Here is a 25,697-nt window from a genome sequence, read left to right on the forward strand (position 1 = left end):
TGCCTTTTCTCTCTTTCCGTCTTTGCTCTGACTCATTTTCTGTGAAGGCTTCATAAGTCTTTCAAAGCCCTCCTGTAAAAGACTGTTCTCCCTGTGTTCAGCTCTTTCTGTTATACTTTTCATCAATGCTGGCAGTAGCTTATGCTAATAATAAGAGCAATAGAGATAATAAGAGCATAATCAATTAATTTAATCTTTCTGTTTTGAGGTAAGACATGCAGATGATTAGACAACTAATCCTGACTCACGAGTTTGCTCATTAAAGAAGAAATCCTGTATAGTCTAAATCAGAATACAGATGATGTAGACTCATCTACAATGTATGCATTACAATAGGACAACGTACATTGTTTGTGAAGTGCATGCAAGGTTTGACAACGTTTATATTTGAATAGTTTATATTAAATTGATTAATAAAACATTGAAATCAAACAAGTCATATTTAAAAGCCCACTTTATTAGCTATGTTAAAACATGTTCACTATGTTATGAAGAATGGCTTGAAAGTTGTCTTTAAATCAACAAAGGTATCATAATGGCAAACATCAATATATTTGGCGTTGACAGTAACAGTTTGGTTTTGTGTCCATTGAAGCTGGCCTTATGTACCCTTTGTGAACATCTCAGCTCTTAATAAGCAGGGACCAAATGGAAAAACAATAGCTAGGTTCTTATTTCAGTTTCTGCTGTTGACATTTTTGTTCCATTTTTCTGAACTATTCCTCTGTGATGCATAGAGCAAACATAGTTTAATCTCTGCTTGAAAGGCAAGTGATGCCAGGATATAATAAAGAGATTCAAAAAGACTAGCAAGTAATGATGCCAAATCACTTTGTCTCACACCTGCATTAACTGGAAGCATAAGCTTCTCTATTTCTCTTCCTTGTCCCTCTCCACCAGCTTCCCTTTTTTCACCTGTTTTGTCAGAACCTTGAGACAGGGCAAACATCAATTGTCTATTGATAAAAAGAAAAACTCATTAATGGGCATCAGGCAGGTTTAATGGTGGGGATCATGCTTGTTTGCCTGACCATTAATGACTGTGGCCATTAGAGAAAGAGTCTGACTTTTCCCCCTCCCTGTCGCTGACAGACAGCAGCCTGCCTCTGACAGTGATGCATGGTACCCCCTGAGTCACATTGATGACCCTGGGAAGGTCTATACACACAGAGGCTCCCACACAAATACATTCCTGTGCAATGTTAATGTTCCATTGCTAGCAACACCAGCCTTTGCTGAAATTTTTTAAAACTCTTGAAAAACAAATAACATCCAAGCTAATAGCATGTGTATCAACTAGTGGAGAGGTCATAAAACTTCTTTTTAGACCAGGAAATAATGCAGCATTGTTTTTCCAGCATATTTTACAACCTCCCCCTCCTAGGCTTAATTCTGCATCTGACCAAATAGCTGTCTATCCTGACCCCGTGGTCCGATAGTTAATGAACCTACCTAGTTTGGAATTGGTTGGTGCACGAGGTTTGGCTGTTGGCCTAGAGCTTACCTGTACTGCTAGCTCGCAAAAACGGACGGTCAGTAACCTGCACATACAGATATCGTACCGCCTTAGGATAACCAACAGGGAAGCTTCACCTCATCCAAACCTTTTTATTCTAAAAGTCTCACTCTTTTGGTGTTGCTGAAATTGTAGTCCATCTCCTCCACGTTTTTAAAATATGTATGTGTGGACATGGTGATAAAAGGAAATCCCATTGTGTGCCACAAATGTAAATGTCAGACTATTCTCTTCAATTTTTATCTGACTGAGAGAATGTTATTTGCCTCTGACATGACTTGTCACCTACTATTGTCTTTTTTTCACTTTTGAGATCACCCAATGTCTTTCATTTTAGCTGATGTTAATAAAACAGATACCCACTTTTCACTATTGGATAATTGGCGACTTGTTTTACCCTCTCGGGCCTTTATTGCCTTTTTTGTAGATGGGACTACACATCGGTTTGCTGGCTCACTTCTCTTTAATGTTGGCTGCAGCTGTTATCCCCATGTGAAGATTTTTTTTTTTTTAATTACAGACCCTATTAACACGCTATTTACATCCCTTCCTGATCTATGCCATTAAGGGGATCAATAGCGGTTTGTTTAATTCATTCATTTATTCTTCTGTCTCTCTCTGGCACTTTTTTCTTTTTTTTAAACTGATCTATATTTATAGATTTCTCCCTGAACCGACTGATCTTTTCCTCTCAATTCGACCACAGTGACAGGCTAACACATTTAGCCATTTTATACCCTGTGTCCCTGGTGTGAGGTTGTGAGATTGTTACTCAACAAGTACATCCCTAAGAAATAGGTTTCTTGAGTTGGCTCTTCATCAGTTGGACATCAGGGTAACTACATCTGAAAAAGTGCTTATTACCATAACCAAATATCTAATGTTTACTTTGAGGCATTTAGCATATGCCGCTGTTCCTTGGCCATGCTGTGTTACTATGTTCCATTAACAGCAGTTTATGGACCTTTTGTAATGGATGCATTATTGATAATGGGCTGTGGGGAGATTTTTAGAGGGTGACATGCTCAAATGCATGTAGCCTGTGTGTTTTTCAGTCCAACGACAGCACTCTTGACAACAGCTTCAGGGTGTTAGAACATTTTCTTTCAGTAGCTTGTCATTTTTCTTATCTTTCGATTTTGTGAGCAATGATTACCCAAAGCACACATTAGGATGTAGCTTTATTTATTTATGTATTCTGGTTAGCGCTGTCCACATTGTCAGTACGCTCATAAAACAATTGCAGCACTAGTGAGATGTTATTCCTGCTCTCCGGCATACAAACAATGACATACATATCGACACACAATCACACAGATAATCCTACATCTAAAGCACACCCACTGTAAAACACAGAGCGCTCTTTTGTACGGGGGGAGACACACACACACACACACACACACACACACACACACACACACACACACACACACACACACACACACACACACACACACACACACACACACACACACACACACAGACACACACACACAGACAGACAGACAGATTACAGGACCACTGTGGAGCCAAGCAAGTTCTTCTTTTTCACATAACTGTCATGGCTTTTAGCAACTCTTAAAAGTCACACTAACACTGTATTTATTACCTAGTAGTTGTCCATTTATTTATTATGCTCCCCGCTCATCTGTCGTCCTGGACAGTTTGATTCAGTTTGCAATTTTGCTTCGATTAATTACCTCTGCCCAGGAACAACTTCACGAGATACTGATTTCCAGTTGTAATCTGATCAAAGTTGTGGATGTACGTCTTGCTTGGGGGTACTACTGTATCATTTAAAGGAAGTCTGTGTCCACTTAGAAAAATGATCCATATAAGCCAGCATGAGGGGCAATATTTAGAGATGATGGACTTTAGTTGGATGGGGCCATTCATACCTCCCAAATGGAGTTTTCACGCAAGACTGGGCTCAGAGCAATGAGGCAAACCCGTCAATGCTCAGCTTATTCTACTTAAATCCACATGTGCCCCCGAGAAGGACGCACACTGTCTTTTTCATGTGACATTCATGACTCTGAATTAAGTGTCCAGAGCCATTGATTTTGTAAGTGAATAGGTAAGGTTCGGAATAAGAATTAAGGAACAGAGATTATCTGATTGCTATCCCCATTTTCACCATTCTCCTCACTTTGCACCTCAATCTAGGGCTTAAGATCACTCATTGCTTAGATGAAGTTAGCGCTCACACACACTCTTACACCCACTGTAAAACACAGAGCGCTCTTTTGTACGGGGAGGCACGCACGCACGCACGCGCACACACACGTACACACACACACACGTACACACACACACACGTACACACACACACGTACACACACAGTACACAGACACACAGTACTCACACACCTCCACATTACTCCAATCTTCGCGAAGGCTCAGTTTGATAAATGGCTTATTCTGCTGGATGAGCAAGGGCTGTAGGTGGGAGTAATTTGAGTCTTTCGTTCTTTCTGTTTCTGACTTTCTTTCTGTCTATCGGCCTATTTTATTTGTTTTCTTTGAATCAGGGTGATGAGAAAGATGAGCAAGATAGTATGACTGAGATGGAGAAGGAAAAACTGATGCCCTTCCTTACTGTCATCGTAATATCAGCCACGTGTGCCGACATATGACACACACACACACACACACACACACACACACACACACACACACTCTCATTAATGTGATGAACACTTAATCCCTTAACTAACAAATACGCAGAGGGATGCACTCAAGCACACACACAAACACACCTGCATAAATATTATCCCCTGCATCATTTGACTTGCTACTTAAAAACTTAATATTTTCACTTTGATTTCATTTTATACACGCAGACACAAAAAGACTTGAGTGCCCAGCTAAGATGCAGAGTACATTAGCCATAAAAGCAGCCGCCTCCTTGTTGCTTAATGAGAATGAATGAAGACTTGCCACAACGTCTCCACCTGCCAGTTTGTTTACCTGGTGTTCACTCCTTGCATCTGCACATTACATAGCCCTCTTTGACAATGAAGTACACACACACTTTCTCGCATGTACACACTCACTCACTCCCACTCCTCCCTCCTTCCTTCCCTCCAGCTACCATCAATGCCTTTGCCTTTAAACTTTTACGCCCACAACTGGTAATTCGACTCACTTAAATTTCCATGGTGATAACTGTGATCTCAGTCATTGGAATGTGAATTGTGTGAATTGAAATAGTGGCAGAGTTACTGTCAGTGATGATTGAAAGCACTGACTGACAGATTCATCTCCTCTGTGCCTTACATTATATATAGCCTGCTAGAGAATGCATAGCACATTGTATTGTTAAAATATTGCAAAAAGCAGGTCTAGATGAAAAAGTGCATGAAATAATGTCTGTTATGAATTGGCACTATATATATAAAATTGAACTGAAATTGAATTGCATGTATGAAGCAATACTTCAATTGAGCTCCTAGCCCTCATGAGTTCTTAAATGGCAGGGACACATTAAGTGGATACACCCTGTTTTCTGTAACCTTTGGTCATTTATCCATATTATCTTTTTTCCCTCCAGGCATTCAAAATGTGTTTTGTTTGGATGTGGTGATAAAGGAAATCCCATTGCTTGCCATTTTTTTTTAAATTGCCAGCCCACTGTGCAGCGTTTGGCTCTGACATGTAGCGTCACCTACCGCAGTCTTTTTAGTGTTTTTTTTTTTTTTTTTTTTGGTTTACTTTCAAACAGCTAAGTGAATTAAATCTGCTGCGGTTTTAAAACATGCCCTTGGGCCAGGTTTCACTTCAATGGTACCAAATGGTCTTTGTCTTTTGTACTTGTGAAAGACTGCACACACACGCATAGCTTTTTGTGTATGCGTATTTAACCTTTTTTCTCTTTTCTGTCCACTGTGTCGACACAATCCCAGCGTTTATGAGATTACCAGAGCCTATTTGTGTTTCGGCGGGAGCCATCTTGGCTCGGAGGATGCCTCCGCTGGGAACCATCTGGGCTCTACTCAAAGCAGTTTCCACTCCGCCTCCTCTGTCCTCTCCACATTGTGACTGAAGCTATTTACTTTAAAGGGAGGACGGACTCAAATTCTGTGTATTTGTAAAAATTCATTTTTTGGATCAAACTGAGCTCTGGGCTGAGGAAACAGTGAATAAGTAATAATGCTTAAATAAGGATTGTTTAATAACTTAATAGATCACAGCAGTGCCCTTTATAATAATTTGTCCTATATCTAAAGGTCAGAGACACTGTAACTTTATTCCAGCACAGCTCCGCAACATCAGAATTACAGATCAAAGCAATGATTTAAAACAAATATTTAAAAACGACCTAAATGAAGTATAGAAAGAACCAAGACAGTGAGTTTTCTTCACTGATTACTCACTGAGCAAACAAGCTGTTATCAGTCAACTTTTCATACTAAGTGTGACATATTGTACCAACACTAGTATTACTCCGTAATCCTGCCATGGATTTAAAGCCTCTCCAAGCTGATCTTATTCTGCCAGTGGAAAATTGGGCTCCAACTCTTTTTATGAATTAATTTGTCCTTCATTTCATGTTTGACCTCTCTATTAGCCTCTTTCATCCCTTCCCTGCTGCTCTGTGAAATGCCAGTTACTTTTTGTCTAATGGCACTGTCATGCTCTTGGTCACCCAAGGTTTGTAATTTAGATATATTTTTGAAACAGAAATGATTATCTTTCTGTTGAATCTGCTTTGTTAGTGTAACACATAATTAAAGTAGGGCTGCGGCTGATTATTTTAGTAATCTAGTATTCTACAGAATCTTCCATCGATTCCTTGAGTAATTGGATAAGAAATACTTTTGCTTGGCGCCCCGGGAACTGGAATCAGCTGTGTAACTCATATCACTGTACAACCCAAACTCACAGACTAACCAGTCGTAGAGAACTAAGAAATGTGCCTTACCTTTGCTAGTCTCCATATTAACTAGCAACCAACTAGCAGTCACCAGCCTTTGCATCAATGCCTTTTATTAATCAAATTACACGACTTTCTTGAGGAATTGTTTTAACCCTAAATTAATGCTAACATGCACAGTTTGCTTTTTACTAAAATCTGCTTATCAGTATTTTGTTGAACTTGTTGAACAAAATACTAGTATGCAGTAGTATTCATTTGTATTGAAAAAGGGTGCAAATGGTCCGGATGTTTGTGCTTATGAATTGACAATTATCACTTCTATTTCACAGGTTGGTGTGTGTGTGTGTGTGTGTGTGTGTGTGTGTGTTTAGCCAGTGTGTGGTTGTAGCCTGTTGAATTTGCTGCTGTTTGTCAATGAGGTCATGTAATTTTGCATGTAATCTATAATATTAATAACAGTCCTTAGTAGGCCTGTTTTGTTATTATTAATGCTGTGTGCAGTCAGACCCACCCTCTAGTCATGTTGTGCCATTGTCAGTAGCAGACTAATTATCTTTCCATAAGGTTGGCAGTGTGTGGTAAATGAAGTTTCCCTTATAAGTGGCCAGGGAAAAACAGACTAATTTGGTGTATTAAGAGACCACTTGTCTCTAATAATTTAACTTCCACAATCCCCCCTGCTACCACCACCATATCTTTACCTCGCTGTCTTGTCATAACTACATGGCACATCTCACAAAAGCATGATTGATCTCTTGTCCAGCTGTGTTATTTCTCCACATGCTTGTGACATTCATCACATTTATCTCTTATTGACATGATTGTTAAGCTGATGATACACAGGGCAACTTTTTGAGCAATGTTGCTGGGCAATCTTGCTAGAGGCAAGTCCGACTATGTTTTGAACGGATAGCAGCGGTGCGGGTGGTGACGGCACTGACGGCAACGTTGCCCAGCATGATTGCTCTAAAAGTTGTTCCGTGTATCTTGAATCCTGATCAGAATAAAAATGGGTTACCAGAAGACTTCCACTTATTCTACAAATGCCCATAAAGTTATATTTGTTTGTGGCAATAATATTTCTTGGTTTAGGAGCTTTCAGTGTGCAGACTTTGTTGTTGTTCAAATTTTTGCATAAAATATTAGAACACCTTGTGGAACAGATTTAGTCCGGAAGTGGCGCTTTCTACTTTTCCTCGGAATTGGATTTTTTTTTTCAAGTTGAAGTCAGTGCTGTTTTTGATTTTTGTTGCTTGCCTTTACTGCCTTAGTGTTAGCTGTGACAGTTACTTTGGTTCTAGCCATTCTAGCCTTTTTCCAGCAATTGCCAACTTCCCCATTTGACCTTTGGGTACTCTGAGAACCAGTGGTGCTCTATTAGCCTAGTTATGTAACTGCTTCTGCGCTTAAGGACAAAGAGAGATAAAATGGGGTGACTATCTGAGATAGCAGAGAGGAAGAGAAGGCATATCAGGTATGAGTGAACTTGGATTGTATCACTGTCAGGACCTTGGAGAGTAAAAGAATGTCCTAGCTGCTCTTTTCTTTTAGGTAGCCTTTACAGTACCTTATTGCATGTAAGAGACAAGCACAGTAATTATCATTAAGGTTATTATTTAATAGAAAACTTCTTTACTTTTCTTCATGACAGAAATTTTGTGACACAAACCACAGACATTTCTTTTAGTCCTTTTCCAAACTGGTGATGTCTTGATCCAAATGGTATCTGGATCCAGATAGTTGTACGTCATTCACTGCTGTATGCCTAGGTTGTCAATTTTGTGCTTATTAATAGAAGAGATTATGCATTCATTAATGAAAGCTTTTTACTTTAGTTGAGAACAAGGCAGAGCAGTTTACAAACTTAATTCCCCTCAGATTTCCCTTGTGGCTGCAGGGCTAAGCAGCCCGAGTCTTAATCGCTTGACTTCTCCCTATCTCTTCAGCACACCTGCCCTCTCACTTTCTCGCTGACTGAGGCTTTGGAGTGGGGGGAATCGATTGATCTGACCCCCCCCCCTTCCTCTTTCCCCGGTCGTCCATCACTTATGAAACAAAATGTAATGAATAGATAATTAGCCTGAATAGGCAGAATTTGGTTATAGTCCATCATGGGAAATGTTGTGAGATCTTTTCTACCTTGTCAGCAGGGTTAGCTATTTTAGTGCTCTCATTTGTTAACTTAAGGGAATTGCAACTTGGCTGTCACTAATTGCAAATGATTTACATTACAAAAAAGTGGGATGGCAATATTTATGCATACGTAACACTAATTTAAAGCCACTCATACTGTGCAGGCTCTGGGATTCCCACACTTAGGTTTATTGTTTTCGAATAGACACAGAAGTTGCTGCTTTGAAAGAAGGACCTCTTAATGTCAAGTTGGCCTAAATGTACACTAAGACAAGAGGCCACCACTGGGGTTTTGTGTTGAAAAAAGTGTGCCATGCTGACCAAGGCAAGATACCACCGATTAGGAAATCCACAACAGAGGAATGAAATGGGATCTGTGTGTGTCCTACCAAATCAATACAGAGCTCACGGGCCTCCATTGACACACACACACTCGCTTCATTGCTGCTGTAATGGAATCTCAAACCTAATCTCCGATACAGAACATTTACTCTCCCTCTCCTTCCTCCCCTCCCCTCTTTTCTTCTGTTACAGGTGGAGGTTGAAGTGGAGAGCATGGACAAAGCAGGGAACTTCATTGGCTGGCTGCACATTGAGGGTGTGAATCTGTCAGTGGCGCTGGTAGAAAATGCTTTGTCCAAGGTCCACTTTACAGCAGAGCGCAGCGCCTACTACAAAACCTTGGTCTCAGCAGAGGACACATGCCGACAGAGGAAAGAGAAGGTAGGTCTCATTTAGATACTACAAAGCTGCAGCTGCTGTACACTCTATTAAACAGTCAGACTCCTAGAGATGACACTGACAACTGACATAAAACTGTCTTTATAAAGCTTCCAAGTGGTGAATTGATTTACTCACGTTCATCCCACTCACACATATATTTAAGGAAGACATCTAGCATGACATCATGTGTTTATTATTTACAAAAAGTTGGGGCTCAAGATTATTTTTGTCCTAGCATTATCATCCAGTAAAGGCCAGTGTGTTATGTTTCTCAGGTTTATAGTAAAAAGCCTTGATTCCTGTGGGCACATATTTTAGTCTGTCCTGCATAAAAGGCCTAACTTTGGTCTCTTGCTCTGGTCAGGGTGGGGTCCATTCCTTGCAAGCTACACGACTAGCCAGCTCTCTTCCACCTTCAACATCAGTACTTGTTAGCAGTTCTACTAATGAACTAGGTAAAGATGCAGTCACCAGGAGTGAAGTGCCCTCGCATCTGAAGGGAGATAACATAAAAAGCACATTCTTCCAGTGGCAACACCCAACTCGTCTCTCAACAGCAACTCTACTTTTCTGTCTTATAAACTTCCACTTCTGCCCTTTTCAAAGGCAAAGCCCATTCCCCCTACCAGCCTGACAGCCAATTAAGTCAGGTGGGGCCACCGCCTTTGGCTTACATTAATACAAAACAGAAAGTGTGTATTTATTTGAAGGTATTTGCTATTTTTATAGAACCGCTAGCAGCTGCTATCAGACAAAATAATATTAAAGGAATTCAAACAGAAAATATACACCACAAGATAAGCCTTTATGCAGATGATGTATTACTTTTCCTCCTAAACTCACAAACTTCTCTTTCTGAGACAATCACACTTAAATTAAATAAATGGATGAGATAAATTCTCAACCATCTCAGACTACTCCATTAACTGGAGTAAATCCATAGTTTTACCTGTAAAGTGTGATTTCCAGAGTATATCTACCACACAAGTCTGGGAATATTAAATATCTGGGTGTCAATATTTCCTCCAGGCTGTCAGAACTGACATGGCTAAACTACACGCCTTTACTTAAATCAATAGAGGATGACCTTGTACGGTGGACATCATTACCTATATCACTCATGGGAAGAGTCTCCACCATAAAAATGATGGTCCTACCTAAAGTCAATTACCTGTTTTCAATGTTACCCACCAAAACCCTCTGCTGTCTGGTTTAAATCACTGGACTCAAACATCTCAGTTTTTGTGGAAAAAATAAACCCCCACGAATCAGTTTAAAAACTATGCAAAAAGCAAAAGACTGTGGTGGTTTAGAACTGCCAAATTTTTATCATTACTTCCTGTCCAATAGTCTACAATATATCTCAAAATGGATGAATCAGAGCCCCCTGGCCCACTCATGGATGGGACATAGAACAAACATTCTGTAAAGAAATTAAAATTTCCGATATGCCATTCATCAGTTCCAGCAACAAACGTCATACCTGCTTTAAAAGCATTAACATAAGCACTTCCTTGGCAGCTTGGTGGGAACTTCTCAAAATATCTGGGTCTTCACCTATCCCATGCAGATTTACCCCAATCTGGAATAATCCTGACATCCTGCAAAATAAGAAAACACTAAATTCCCCACTGTGGTATGACAAAGGGATAAGACATCTAGAGCATGTAATGCAAGGCAGCAACTTTATTCCATTCCAGGATCTAGTGGCACAATATGGAATTAGCCATAATAGATTTCTGGAATTTCAACAGTTTAAATCCATAATTCAGGCTAGATTTAAGGATAAAATAATGGACTTAGATTTTCCTCCAATGATAACAGACTTTCTTAAACTCTTGCCTCCAAAACTGTTATCAAAAGTATACATGTTACTGTTAAAAACAGATAGTTCAATCTCTCTCCCATTCTTAAAGTGGGAGACAGATCTATCCATTAGTCCAGACCAAAACTTTTGGATGCAGATATGTTTAAATACCTTTAGAATGACTACAATCTGTGACAATCTACAACTTATACAGTATAGAACTCTCCATAGAACACACTATACTGGACAAAGGATGTTCAGAATGGGTCTTATGCAGTCAAACATCTGCTGGAACTGCTCAGGTAACATATCTGATGCAAGAGATGCATGCTATGTGGCAATGTACACCTGTTCTGGCAGAAGATATGTGAAGACCTATCGATATGGGTAAGTTACCCCGTCCCAGTTTCCCCATCACTCTGCGTGCTGGGGGACCTAAGTGACATTAGTATAGAGGTTGACACATCATACATGCTTCTCACTGCCTTATGCATCGCCAAGAAAACTATCCTCATGAACTGGAAGGCCAAAAAGAATATAAGTATCACCCAATATCGGAATCACCTTATAGATCACATTAGCATGGAGAAAATGTCTGCAAAAAAAACCAAAACAAATTGACACAATTCCAATCTCTCTGGTTCCCCTTGATCAACTTTATCACTTAATGGGGGTGGGTGTGTACTGCCTTGCTGGTCAGGGGTCCCGTGCGGCCGGTAGGTGTGTCTGGGGGTGGGTTGATTCTTCGATGCATCACGGTGCGGGCGTGGGGGAGTCGTTTTTGGTTTTTTTTAATGTTGGTTGATGGCGTGGTGTTGGCGGGGGGCGGTGGTGCGGCGCTCGGGCTGCCTAGGGCGCGGGCTTGACGGGGGGACCGGTGTTGCCCTGTATTCGGCGTGCCGCTGCTGCGGGGTGGGTAGCCACTCTCCTTGGGTGTCGCGCGGTTGTTGGTATCGGTGCGCGGGTGGTGATTTTGACTCGCATGCTGTGCGGATGTGGTGGCCTTGGTGCTTGGCTGCCTCTCTGTGGGTCCTGTGTGTGGGTCCGGGTTGGGGGGAGGGGGCGGGCGGGGATCGGTAGTGGGGTATGTTTTGGTTGGCTCACCTGTAGGTCGTTATTGGCTTGCATGCTTGTCGGGGGTTGGGGGCATCAGGTGCGAGCCTGGACTGGGCTGGTGTGCGGCTCTGTCCTGTGTGCATGCTGTGCATCCTGATAATTGCATTTCGGTTCTCTGAGGGGTCTGGCGACTGGTTGTTGGAGGGGTGGGGGACTGGGAAGAAGGGGTTGACGGGGTGGGTTGGGGGTGCGGGCTGGTCCTTTTTGAGCCGGTTGGGGGGTGTCTCCTCTGGATTTTAGTGCCCGGACTGGATGCTGTGCCAGCTCCGATGGCCTGGTGGTGCTCGGAGTGTTCCTGATTGTGAGGGAACGGTGAGGTGGGGCGGTGGCAGTGGGGCTGCCGGAGGGGCCCGGCGAGGACGGGGGATTGTTGGACTTTGGGTTGGGGCTGCACTGACCTGCCTCGGGGGTGCTTTATTACGGCCTCGCCCTTCTTCCTCCCCCACTGGCCGCCCCTCAATTTTAATTACACATTAGACACAGAGGGCTTGGGGGGTGGGAGGCTCCACTACCTGACAGTTGTGGGGTGCCTGTGTCACAACTACCCTCCAATTTTAACTGCACCTTAGTTACCACACACCTTATCTTTACTCCACCATACAACACTTCACAATCCATGACATGCATCCAACACAAAACATTTACAGACTCAGGCAGAGGGGTTGAAGGAGTGGGGGAGATTCTCATTGGCCTCGTGTCCCTCCCCTGGAGCCCCGGGCGTCGGGGGTGCTGTGGGGTTGGTGACGGCCTTGCCTGACCTGGGGTGGGCTGGGGGGGTCGGGGCTCCCCTTGCGTCTGGGCCCGCTCTTGACCTAGGGATCTGGGGACTCGGGCTTGTGGCTTTTGCTCATTGGGTGTCGCCGTACTCGCGCAGTGTGCGCGTTGTGCATTGGTGTTGATGATTGCATGGCATTTGGGCATTTTGGTTGTTCGCTGCGCGGCGGTGGGGTGCTGGTCTATGTTGTGAATTATTCCTGATGCTTTTCTTTCAGTTACTTATTTAAATTAATTCTTATTATTCCAGCTCTCGTGGCTCTGCTGTGTTGCTTATTTAGTGTGCTGGACTGTTTCTTGTTTTCATTTTTCTCTTAGTTGTCTTACTATGTCAGCTGTTTGTTGCTGCTGTTCAGCTGGTTATCTTTTACTATTATTATTTTTTTATTGTTTGTTTGCTTGTGTTTGTTGTTGTTTTTCTCCTCCCCAAGCCCCCCTCTCTGTTCTATTGCAGGTTTCGTTGCTTTGTGCAATTGGTGCTTCCCACTGCTTTTCCCTGTTGTCCCCACCTTCCATCCCCCTTCTCTTACAGGTCTTGTCCTTTCTCTGTGCTGTCTGTTTGTGCCCCCCCATCCCCGTGTCTGCCCCCCTGTCCGGCCCGGTGACAAATCAATACATAATTAAATAAATAATAAAACAGACAAAGGAGTATATTAATACTCTCTAGTTAAAGTAAAATCTGTCTGGCACAATATGGTATCCAGGTCATCAAACACTATACCAGGCTGCTGGGCAGGACAGGTTTTAAAAAAAAAAAAAAAAAAATGAAGGTAGAGGAGGACACATCAGTAATATCTAGCATCTAGACACCATATTCAGTCCTCAGAAATAACAGCAAGTTGTGTCTTCAGTTATTAATAGCATGCACGTGGTGCCGTTAGTTAAAGCTATGTAGAAATGCTCCATCTGAGGTTGAGAATAGCTAGACATTATTGCCGTTATTATTGGAGCTCCCTTTACTCAACGGGAGTCTTTTGATGGATGGAGGCCTCTCTTACAGTGATCCCGATCTCGCCCTGCATTTTCATTATGGCTCCGCAAGTCACCCCTGCCAGATGCATGAGGTGCCTGGCCAGCTGTCATCTTTGTCCTCTTTCTCTGTAATGTATTTTTTTTTTTTTACCTTCTCTCCCTCCTGGTCTTCCATCCTCTCTCTCTTCCACTCACTCCTACCTAGTTGGGTCCTTTAGGGAGACACAAGCGCTTCTTCTCCCTATATAAACATGATGTATTGCTCACGTATTGTACTGCCAAGAAGGGGCTGTGTTCTTTTCCCCTTCTCTGAATCTATCACGTTCATAGTCAGTGTGCAACTACTCGTCTTTCCTGCTCTTGGCTTCCCAATTTCTCTCAGATCTTGAAAGTGTTACGCGGGTGAACTTTTGACTGGATTTACAAATAAATAAATAAATAAATAAATCTTGCCAGTGATGTGAGCACACCGACCCTGCCATGTTAAATCTAACTGCAGCAAGAAGGCACATTCCTGACACCTCTGACAATTTCCCTACCGGTTTCCAACCCCCTTTGCAGTGTTGAGACAGATTGACTTTCACCACAAGGTTTTGACTTGAGCTAACCTGAGTGCGGACAGGGCCGAGAGGAAAGACGACAGAATGGGGCCTGAGTAGACCAGACAGACAGTGATTATGTTTGATGTTAGTTTGCTACAGGCACCGGTGCACAGATCAACCACAGCCACATTTGTTTGTGTGTGTATGTGTGTTTAGTGGAGAGTTGTGTTAATGGAGCACAGGGCAGTTGGTTGTGTGTGCGTGTGTGAATGCATAGCATGCAACTTGAAGGCAGATGAGGTGGGACTTGGTGTTCTAATTAACCCCTAGAGACCATCTTGAGAAAAGCTGAGAGCTTGGCAATTATTTTCGTGTCTTTCTCGTTTGAAGTTGGGGCTGGTCTTTGTCTGTGTGAAGGCTGAGGCTAGGTAGGGTAGATTGCATCTCCTCCCATCTCCTTCCCCCTTCTTCCTCTTTTCTCATTGCCCTCTCATTATTGTCCCTACGGCTATGGATATGGAAGACATCAGTGGTACTGCTGTGTCAGGCGTCCCTACAAGAAAACGAGGTTGTCGTAATGAAATGGACTCGAGGGTGTGTGTACGCACACACACACATTAAAGAAAAATTTGCGTTGCTGGTCCAGCAGTGCCTCAGGACAACAAGGGGGATTGAGGCTTTCTGCAGTAGTATCCTGAACCAAAACTGCTTACTTCAAGTGACTTAAATGAATATAAGTTTACAATGAGACCAGTGGGACAAAGTGATTGTGTTCTAAATGAAGCATTCCAAAGGGTTTTGATCTTGCGTATCAGCATCTCTTGGAACAATATTTGGAACAGTGCTCACAGCAAACCCATTTTTCCACACATGCAGAAGGCTCAAGTTGTATGCATGGGCACATTCCTAAATATTACCCTATTATATTTATTTATAGCTTAGCTTTAAATCTTTCTAAAGCATCTCTGTCAGAGCCTATTGTCAAGCTTTCAGTGCTAACATTTACATGATTCAGCTTGCTAGACAGACCCAGGACACTGAATAAACTTATTTCATGTTCTTTTTACAATGAGTCGGTTATTGGCAAACAGTGCTTATGGCCTCTCCTTAAATCTCTTGCCTGGTTTTGCAGTGCATTCTTATTTTTGGATTCTACCTAGGGGTAGAAAAATACATTCTTACTAACCTTGCATCTCTGTAAATAAGACTTGTATTGTATACAAAACATGAAATTTTGTCATTGCAATATGAGACAGCTCATTGCAGCTATTCATATGATCTAGTATCCCCATGTAGATGCTAAGAGAAAACATCTGACAAGATGACGCAGTTTGGCTCAAAGTGGATTGGGAGCAGAGATTTTGACTGTAGAGACATTGGTTGTAGCTTTCTTTTAAGTTCCCCTAAGACTGAACAGGTGTGGTTTGTTTTTGTCAATATTTGGTTGTGCCTCAAGGGCCTTTCTTTATTTAAATGTTTTGTTTTTTTCAGAAAAAAAGAGAGAAATTAAATTCACTTGAATGAATGGTTGGGGTAATAAAAGGGAAATCAATGTACACCAAAGTGCTTGGTTCTTCTCTGTAAGTTAGAGCTTTTAATTACCCAATGTTGAATGATTTTTGGTAGTGTTTTTTTTTGTCAATATTAAGGCATACGTCTACTTGAAAGAAAAGTAACCTAATAGCTGTAAACCGGCAGACGAAGGAAACATTCTAGTAATTGCAGTGGCCCAATTATGAAGAGGTGAATCAACAATCGGCCCTCAATAATAACCACAGTGCTTTCTGTTGAGCAAGGTTTTTTTTTTTTCTTGCTGTAATTACCCAACCTTGAAGGAGATTAACACACTCCATTGGGTCGTGGAGTGGGAGAGAGGAAGAAGGAAAAGAGAGAGTGGGGAAAGAAAGAGGATATGACAAGTCCTGTTAAAGATATTTCATGTCACGGGACTCTCCTCCTTTCATCATCCATTCAACATCCTTTCCTTCAGTCCTGCTCAGCTGTCGTCACAGACAACTATCTTTCTTTTAACCTTTTCAGGGTTCTCAAATCATGATGCTCACACTCTTTACTTGTTCCCCCTCTCTTTTCTCTCTCCTTTTTCAACTAATCATCTTTGACTCCCTTCTTATTAACTGGATTAATTTTGTTTGAGATGCCCTGTGTCATGCTCTTGTTCTCCTTAGTTGCTTTACAGTTTTTGGATCATGCAGGGTGGTTCCTTGGCCTGGACTGTGGTCAGAGTGAGTCAGGCAGCTGCATCACTTGTACCCTTTTTTGGGGCAGGAAAAAATCCGTCTGAAACATAAACCCAGAATCCGGTGCTGCTGTTCCTTATACTTCACCTGTCCATCATTTAAACTTGTCAAAGCACTTGAAGCAGCATCGTTTTGACATTGAGCTTGGTGACCTTGATGGAGCAGGATTGAAGTACATAAGCTTGTTTTAGCTTTCTCTCTCTTTTTTTGGGGGGGTGGTGGAATCCACTTCGCCCAAGGGTCTGTTCACAGCTATGCAGGCTCAGACCAACCATTTTTTTTACTGCAAAGTAAATCACTGCACTTGGATTTGCAGTGATTGGCTGAGTAGCATTGTAAGCATGTCTGATTATATCGCTATGTTGCAATTTTTTTCCCTTTTTTATTTCACTTCAGTTGCCTCTGGCTTGCTCTCTCAAGGGTCAATAGGCTTGCCTTGCAAGCCAAACATCTCGACAGCTATCCAAAAATCCCCATCCCCAACCCACACGCTTTTTATGTATGATTTCTTACTGTTTTCAAAGAGTGTGCAAAAAGCAATCTCCTGTCTTCCCATCTAAGCTTTGTCTTCTCAGCAGTCAGCACATCACACACCTGGCTAAACAGGAACACGCTGTGGATGAATCAAGATAATTGGGCGTTTAGGAAAGCTAATAGGCTTGTGTCCCAGAGTTCAGGCTGGAGGAAGTTTACATCTAGTGGACTGGTTTCACTCAAGGATTAGCTATGATTTGCATTTTGTCTTTGTCACAGAAATGCTATTATTGGAAATCTACATAGTATTGTTTGCTTTTATCCGGAGTGATTTATATTCAGCAAATTTAGAGGAAAAGCATGATTTTGTACAGTACAGGACCACTTTCCCATTTACAGGATCACCTTCCCATTTTCTTGGCATCTCATTGTGAAATAACCTGTGGAAGTCACCAGGCAATATCATTGAAAATGCCTAGTTATTAATATTGAAGTAGCTATCAATGAAGGCTTCAAGTCAAATAACAAAGTCAATTTGACTCATTCTGTTGCAGACTCCACCCACTGTTTGAACAATTTGGGTTTGTTTTTTTTAGTCCCTGCCTGTCCTCACTCAGAGATTTTTGGCAAACATGAAATCATTAGTGTTATTACTTTCCTCAAACAAATTGCATTAGGCTTTGTGAAGAATTGTGCCTTAATGGCATTCCAGGGCAAACAGGATTGCACCTGTATTACCATTCCAGTCAACCCTGTATTATATATCTTCCAATCTATTGCTTACTGCTGTCATTGCTGCATTGTGATTTAACAAATTGAGGCTGTATAGTGTTGAGACAGGAGCAACGTCCATGACATGGCCAACCACAGAAAGTGACATTCAATTAATGACCAGGTCAGATACCTGCCCAGTCCATTTGAGAGGTAATGCGAATGATGGCTGAGGAAACCGCTTCTCATGCCTGGATGAAAATGAAATGTTCCAGCTGTGTTTAAAGGACTGAGGATGAATTTATTCTTTAGGATCAAAGTGCTGATGTTTTGATTTACCAGCCACTTTGTAGATTTCTTGGGCCCCGTACACCCCTTCCCCCTCCGCCATCCCAACCAGCTCCCATTTCCCAATTCTTGTCCAACTCTGAGACACATCGCTTTTATCATGTTAAAATCCATGTCACTCCAGTCTTGGTCACTTAAAAAAAATTGAGTTTATACGGCCTATAGGTACATGAAAGCTACTTGTTTTATGTCAGATAATACCCGAGAGGTTTCTTTGATTACATATTATACCTAAAAAGCTTATTTCTTAACGCATGGATTTCCTTTTGTCTGAAATTGTTATTTGCCTTATCATTGCGCACAGGCTAGTCTCTCCTATAGGTTGGAATGGGATAATGAGATAATAGAAAAGCTTTACATAATATAGTGTAATACATTTTGCAGCTTTGGTTATATTCTCAGGGTGACCGGCGTGCATAGCGTGTTTGCATTCCCTCAATTGCTTTTTGGAACTGTTTTAGAACAGTCCATTGTGAGGCTTTAAATGGGAGAACTTTGGATAAAAAATAAAGGCGCTTTGTCTCGTCATGTACTTCCACCTCCAGCAAAGCTCTCTCATCTTAATTTAATAAACTTGGACTTTGGCCAATGAACATTTTGAAGTTTGCTTTAGCTTTTTTTTTTGTATTTCCATGGTTTTCCTCCAGTGAAGGGGCCTGACATGTAAGCTCAACACATATTGCGTGCATCCTGCAGACCATGCATAATGCAGATGTCGTATTTAAAAACGCTGATTCAAGGTAACTAGTGTCATAACACCTGACAATTATTTAGACATGCCACATTTTCTACGTATACTACAGTACAAAAGTTGTGGTGTGGGGAAAATGCTGTAAAGTAAGAATGCTTTCAAAAATGGACATGTTAATATATTGTATTTATCAGTTAACAAAACACAAAGTGAGTGCACAGAAGAAAAATCAAATTAATATTTGGTGTGACCACCGTTTGCTTTCACAACAGCATCACTTCTTGGTAAACTTGCAAATAGTTTTTTGATGGAACTTGGCAGGTAGGTTGGCCCAAACATCTTGGATAGCTACCGACAGTTCTTCTGTGGATTTGGACAGCCTCAGTTGCATCTTTCTCTCTTCTCATGTAATCCCAGACTGACTCACTGATGTTGAGATCAGGGCTCTGTGGGGGCCATACCATCACTTCCTCCTTGTTCTTCTTTACACTGAATATAGTTCTTAATGACTTTGGCTATATGTTTCAGGTCGTTTTCATACTGCACAATACATTTGGGGCCAATTTGATGCCTCCTGCAAGGAATTTCCATCATTCTTCACTGTTGCCTGGAGACACTCATTGTTGTACCACTCTTCAGCCCTTCAGCAAACAAACTGCTTTCTGCTGCAGCCAAATATCGACTCATCAGTCCAGAGCACCTGCTGACGATATTCTGCACCCCAGTTCCTGTGTTTTCATCCATAGTTGAGACGCTTGCCCTTGTTTCCATGTTGGGGGTATGGCTTTTTCGTCTTCCATGAAGGCTACTTCTGACCACACTTCTCCGGACAGTAGATGGGTGTACCAGGGTCTCATTGTTTTCTTTTTCCCACTGAGCTGATGGTGCTACTGGACATCTTCCCATTGCGAAGAGAAGACAAATGATGTCTTTTCTGCATTAAGTTCTACAGTCCTCAATATTTTTTGTGCTTCTTCAAAAGAGCTTGGACAGCACATCTGGAAACCCCTGTCTGCCTTGAAATTTCTGCCGGGAGAGACTTTGCCAATGCAGTATATCTACCATGTGTCTTGTTGCTCAGTCTTGCCAAAGTGTATGACTTTTGACAGTAAACTGTCTTCATCAACCTCCCTTTGTTAGCTGGGTTTGGCTGTTCCTCACCCAGTTGAATTCTTCCTACACAGCTGTTTCTGTTTCAATTAACGATGGTGTTTCAACCTACATATTGAATTGGTGAGCATTAGCATCTGTTTAGATAGTTTTTAGTCATACACCTGACCATATGCCTACAAAATCCCTCAAGTACAAGTGTACCTAGAAGAATTGATGTTGACGGATGGTCACACCAAATATTGATATGATTTAGACTTTGTATTTTGTTAATTGATAGACATGTTAATAGATTATATTTATTTTTTCCACAGCTGCCTTAAACATTTGCACAGTGCTGTATTTTAAATGCTTGTAGAAAAAATGTTACAATTCTATTTTTTATAACTTCTATTTCTGTATCTATTTCAGTCTTGTTTAGTATATACTGTATTAACATGGTTTATTAACTTGAGGGACTTGAGGGATCAGTGGCAGCATTTGCAAAGATATCTCAAAGATGGAGGTCCACACTCCATGTGTAGTTCGTTCTTTCATTATTTCGTTTCAAAACCAAACCGGAAAAACGGATAAAGAGAAAACAAAAAAAACAGACCAAAATGAAAGAATACTGATTTTGATATTTAATGTGTAGTAGTTTAATGTGTACTAATGTGTAGTTTTGTATGTTATACTTGATAAACCTGCAGCAGATACACTCGGCGAGGGCGGTGCCTGATTAAATGTAATTAAGATGAGCTTGAACATCAACATAGGTGGGTTTTTATGTAAAACTCTCTGGGTCACTGTTCAGTTTGTAACTCACTAGCAGCTCGAACAGGAACACCTCAGAAGTTGCCTAAGAATCCCCCGGTTTTTAAGATTTTTTTCAGTATCAAATTAATTAAGTGATTGTTGTTGATACATCCAATGGTACACAGCAAACGTTAACTGGCTATTAGTTAAATCGGAGAGCAGTATATTAACGAATCATACATGGATTAAAAGGTTTGGGTAATTTTCGTTCAGCCTCTCTACACTGTTTCGACCTGACCTTTTATTTTCTTCATGAGATGAAAGAATTTAGAAAGTTGCACAGGGCTGTGGCGAGCCTTCGGCTGCAGTAACACATGGATTAGGCTATGCGTAAAATCAGGAGCATCGGACTTCATCCAGCCAGAGGGAATGACTGCTGACCGTCCAGTGCGCCGGTTCCACTGGAAACAAAACCCATAGGTTTACCGGACATAGAGCGGGGTGGTGTACCATACAGGGCGAAGGAGAGGAGGTCGTGGGAGCAACCTGGTGCACTGCGGACAGTCTGTGATCATTCTCTCTGGTTGGATGAAGCCTGATGCAGACCACAGCTGTAAACAACAGGCGCACGTGTACAGCAGCCAGTTAGTTTGAAAACCAGTAGGGATAGGCCTACAACACCGGTCATAAATAGAACAAAACACAGCTGCTTTGTTTTTCCGTTTATCTTTTAAAACTGAAATATTTCCAACTTGGTTTTGAAACAAAATAATGAAAGAACGAACCATACACGGATTGTCCAGGAGAATCATCATGTCGCTGGTGATTTAGCATTTTTTTGCCCTAGGAGACGAGTGGCTAAAATTGTGCCAAGAGCCAACAGTACATCACCTCACCCATGGGCAATCTATTTATTCTAGTCTTGCTTGGGTTTTGAATAGATCGTCCACAGTATTAAATAGTGCAACACAGTGGCATTCACTGGTCAAATAACCTTCAAGGTCTTGGATTCTCTATTATTCTCTATTATCTATTTGTCTCACTAGATCACAGTGTTGTAGCTGTGAGTAGCAAGTTGGATGACTCTGGTCAAATCATCTTTTCTGTCCAGGTTTAAAGATACCAGCAATTGATGTGCTCTCTTGAAAACATGACCTTTTTTTTTTTTTTTTTTTTGGGTGATCAACAGCATTAGAAACCAGAGCACAATACAGTGCAATGCCTCTTCAGCACAAGCTAACTAAAGTGTGTCAGAAAAATAACTGTTGTTGGCTAATGAAAATGTCTCAAGCACTTGCTCACAAGCTATACTGTAATACCACAGCAGGGTTATTACTTTACATTGGTTTAATAAAGTACAGTTTAATATCTTAATACGTTTTTATTAATGTTTATATATGTCATATGATTGGCTAATTATTCGCATTAACTCATAAATGATATCGGCAACATCGCAATTCAGTAAATTAAAAATAAAATCCAAAAAGCTTGCCAGTATTGAGCACCAGCAACGGCATATAACACAGCAGAGGCAATACTAAAGCTTTTGTGATGGCCTGCCACCTTTCAGATCAGTGGCTCAGGGGACCCTATTCCATGCTGGAAATCACTAACACGTTTAGTGAGAGAATGTTTGGCCCGATTGCCAGTGTGTCAATACATAAGCAAGATGAAGGTTGCAGGGTTTGTTGGCGTGTGTGAAAGGACAGTGGGATCACAGCAAGGGGACATTATTGCCTGCAGGGGGGCCACAATGCGAGAAGTGACCCATGTGAGACCTCACATTTCTGGAAAAGATGGAGAGGACTGTGCGCTCTGTTATATGCCACATATTCTCAGGCTTCAGTCTCTGTCTGCATTGTGTCTTTGCATTCATATGTGGAGATGTGTGTATTTGTGTGTGACTGCATACCATTTCTTTTCTGTTTGTTTACTACACCCTTATGTTTACATGCCTGTTTGCGTGTGCTTGAGTTTACTCCTGCCTTCATCCTCTGCTCAGCACTGTGTGCATAAAGTGAACCACCTACCACACAAAAGCAAAGAGCTGACAGAGGCTTTTTCATATGGCTAAAAGATTACATAATATGATTCTGTGTGCTTTGTACACATCCGCGCACACACAAACTTGGTTGCAGGAGGGAGGCGCCACACGTGCATTTACCATACTCTCACTGTCTCTCTCCTGCTTACTCAAACACTCTTTGAGCATGTGCAGACCGACCGCACATACATTGACGCACACACTCTCCAGGGACACTCCCACCACTGTAGACTGCAAGCTTGGACCCTCAGTGCCCTGAGGCAGAGAGACAGAAAGACAGAGAAAGAGATCAGTGGATCCAGCGATGTGTGTTTTATTTACACCCCAACCTCCAGTTCTCTCTCTCAGTCTTTATCCTCCTTTTCCCCAATTCTAAGCTGCAAATTCAGCAGTCTGTCAGCTCCACTTGCAGTCTTGCGAATAGACATGCAAACATTCTTTCCATCTTTATCTGCTTTGTTCCCCATCCGATATGCAGGCTGTGCATTCGTGCACATGGCGCTCACAGCGCTCACCTGCAAACTGACTCATACAACTGGTTTTTGATGAGCAAGAAACTAAAAGCTGTAAGACGTACTCAATGAAGCAAGCCCATCTCAGCAGTCTCACCTTCTGCGTGCTGAATTATACATTTACATGAGTTGCACGCTGACTTTGAAAATGTCATCTGAAAAATGCATCCAGCCACAAGGACATCAGGACACACTCTCAGATGAAATATTCTACTTGATGAAGCATACAAACAGGAAGTAGGCCATATTTGTTTAGCGCAACATGTCGACCGTACACTTTGTGTACTTGTGCTGCTTTGCCCTTGTAGCAGTGTACATATGGTCCTTACTGTCCATGTTTTCTTTGTGCGTTTCCTTTAACTTGCATTTGTGTGCATGCTCATTGTCATTTTCATGATCCTGTGTATGTGTTTATATGCATTTGTCTGCATGTCCTTGGCCTTGTGCTTTCCCTTCTCTAATCATGCATAGGGTTCTTGCAGCTCTTAGCAGAGGTCCGCAGGGGCAGGTTTGTGGCTGCCTTTGGTTCATCAGTGCAGAAAAACTCAGGCAGCCCCCCCCCCCCTCTCTCTCTCTCTCGGGATGGCTGAGGCGAGAGAAGGCTGAAAAAAGTAGGAGGAGGTAAACCGCCGGCAGAGAGCATAATGTGAAATGACATAGTGCGTTGCATTATGGCTGATTAACACATGCTTGGCTCCGCCACCCACAATAGAAAACACAACCTCCTTCCCCCTTGCCTCTTATATGTTGGGGCTTCCCCCCTGTCTTCCTTTGCCCCAGTTTCTCCCCCATCTCTGCTTATGAAAGTGTATGTGTAAAGGGCATGCACCTACTGCAGTCGGGCTAGTAGATTATTTGATCTCCTTTTTCCTCTGGTTTGTCCCTCCTGGGACACTGTAAGGAGACACTTTTCCACTTGGTTTGCTGAGGACTGGTTGTGGCTGACTGCTTCCTACCTCCACTAGAATGAGTGCGTGGAATACAGACAGCAAGCCTTAGAAGTGAAACACAGCCACATTTGACCTCAGACTGCAGAGCTTTGATTAGTCTGTTGCTGCAAAGGTTATTATCTTGTTCAGTGGGTGTTAATTGATGCAGTATTCTTTTAATGCTGTACGTATTTATCTAATACTACTTACCTTGAAAATGTTCCCTTTTGGAATACCCTTTTCAGATGTGAATTTTTTCATATTCATGCTATAGAAAGTGATTTAGTTAACATGGTAGTTTAAAAGATCAGTTGGATGATAACTCGAATGATCTTGTATTGGTGACATTCCTGTGACCTTGCAGCAATTTGTACAGACACCCTGCTATGATGTATTTGCCACGGCATTCATGTGAACATCCATTATGGCTAGAACCAGTGATGACATTCCCCCCCCCCCAAGATAACTGACATTTATTTATTTTTGGAGTCATCAGGCAGATGCTGTGAAAACATCAAGTCTGCACATTTCCCCCCTGCTTCAGTTTTCCTCTCTAATCGTTCTTGTTTAATCAGGGGTAGAAAGGAAACAGTGTGGCCTGTCCGTGTTTGCTCTAAAAATACGACACACGCAAGTTATAGTCATTTAACACACACTTTGACATTTTTTAGGGCCCCTGCTCAGAGCCACACTTAACTCCATTTAATATGGGTCGGCAGTGAAATACGCCTCCCTTACATTTGCCCTCCCTGCTTTCCTCACTTTTCTCTGCAGTCTAATGAAATGCTAAATATTTGTTTCTTGAGGGCACCATTTAAATGCTCTCGCTGCTGGTTGGCGGTTAAAACCGTGACCAATTTAATGAGTTCCGGTTTTATTAGTTCCAATGCATTAAGATCAGACCTTGTGGACATTGCCCCACTAGCCTGGCCACTCACCTGAAAGGGTTATGCCATGTGCTGACACCTCTGACCTTGCTAAATATGCATTATTATTTACGAATATTATTATGTTGCTGCTGTTATGATGCCCAATCTACACAGACTCTTCTAGCCTCATCTAGGTTGAGGCAAATCAGGCCAGAATAAGGAGAATCAGCTTATAGCCAGTGTGGGTGCGAAAGCCTCATCAGTTCTGTTTATTACCTGCTCATAGACAGATAGTCTTCCACACATTGGCAGACCAGTCTTGGTTGAGCAGCCAATTCCTCTCCTAAATGCATTTGCTTATTCCTTTCCTCTGTTGGCCTCACAGCAGTTCCCCCACTGTCTTTCATTCTTCCGCTGTTCTTACTTTTTCCCCCTCTTCAACTCCTCCACTTTCTTTCTCTCATTCATTTGCTTTTGCTTCAGGACCTACACGCTATCATCCCCATCGGTCTTTTTTCTCATCATCTCGTCTTTAATTCAAACTCTTTGTCTTT

The 25,697-nt window shown here is 41.9% G+C and overlaps 1 protein-coding gene across 1 annotated transcript in view; it reads left to right on the plus strand.

Annotated features, from left to right (window-relative positions):
- snd1 (staphylococcal nuclease and tudor domain containing 1) overlaps window positions 1–25,697 on the plus strand; it is a 204,344-nt gene that overhangs the window by 103,661 nt on the left and 74,986 nt on the right. The window contains exon 17 of the mRNA XM_038739206.1: window positions 9,063–9,251. Within this exon, the coding sequence (XP_038595134.1) occupies window positions 9,063–9,251 (189 nt within the window). The remainder of the gene's footprint in view (window positions 1–9,062; window positions 9,252–25,697) is intronic.

This window comes from Micropterus salmoides, unplaced genomic scaffold (genome assembly GCF_014851395.1).
Source record: "Micropterus salmoides isolate LMB-PRFRI ecotype aquatic unplaced genomic scaffold, ASM1485139v1 Ms_hic_scaffold_23, whole genome shotgun sequence".
Taxonomy (NCBI): Eukaryota; Metazoa; Chordata; class Actinopteri; order Centrarchiformes; family Centrarchidae; genus Micropterus; species Micropterus salmoides.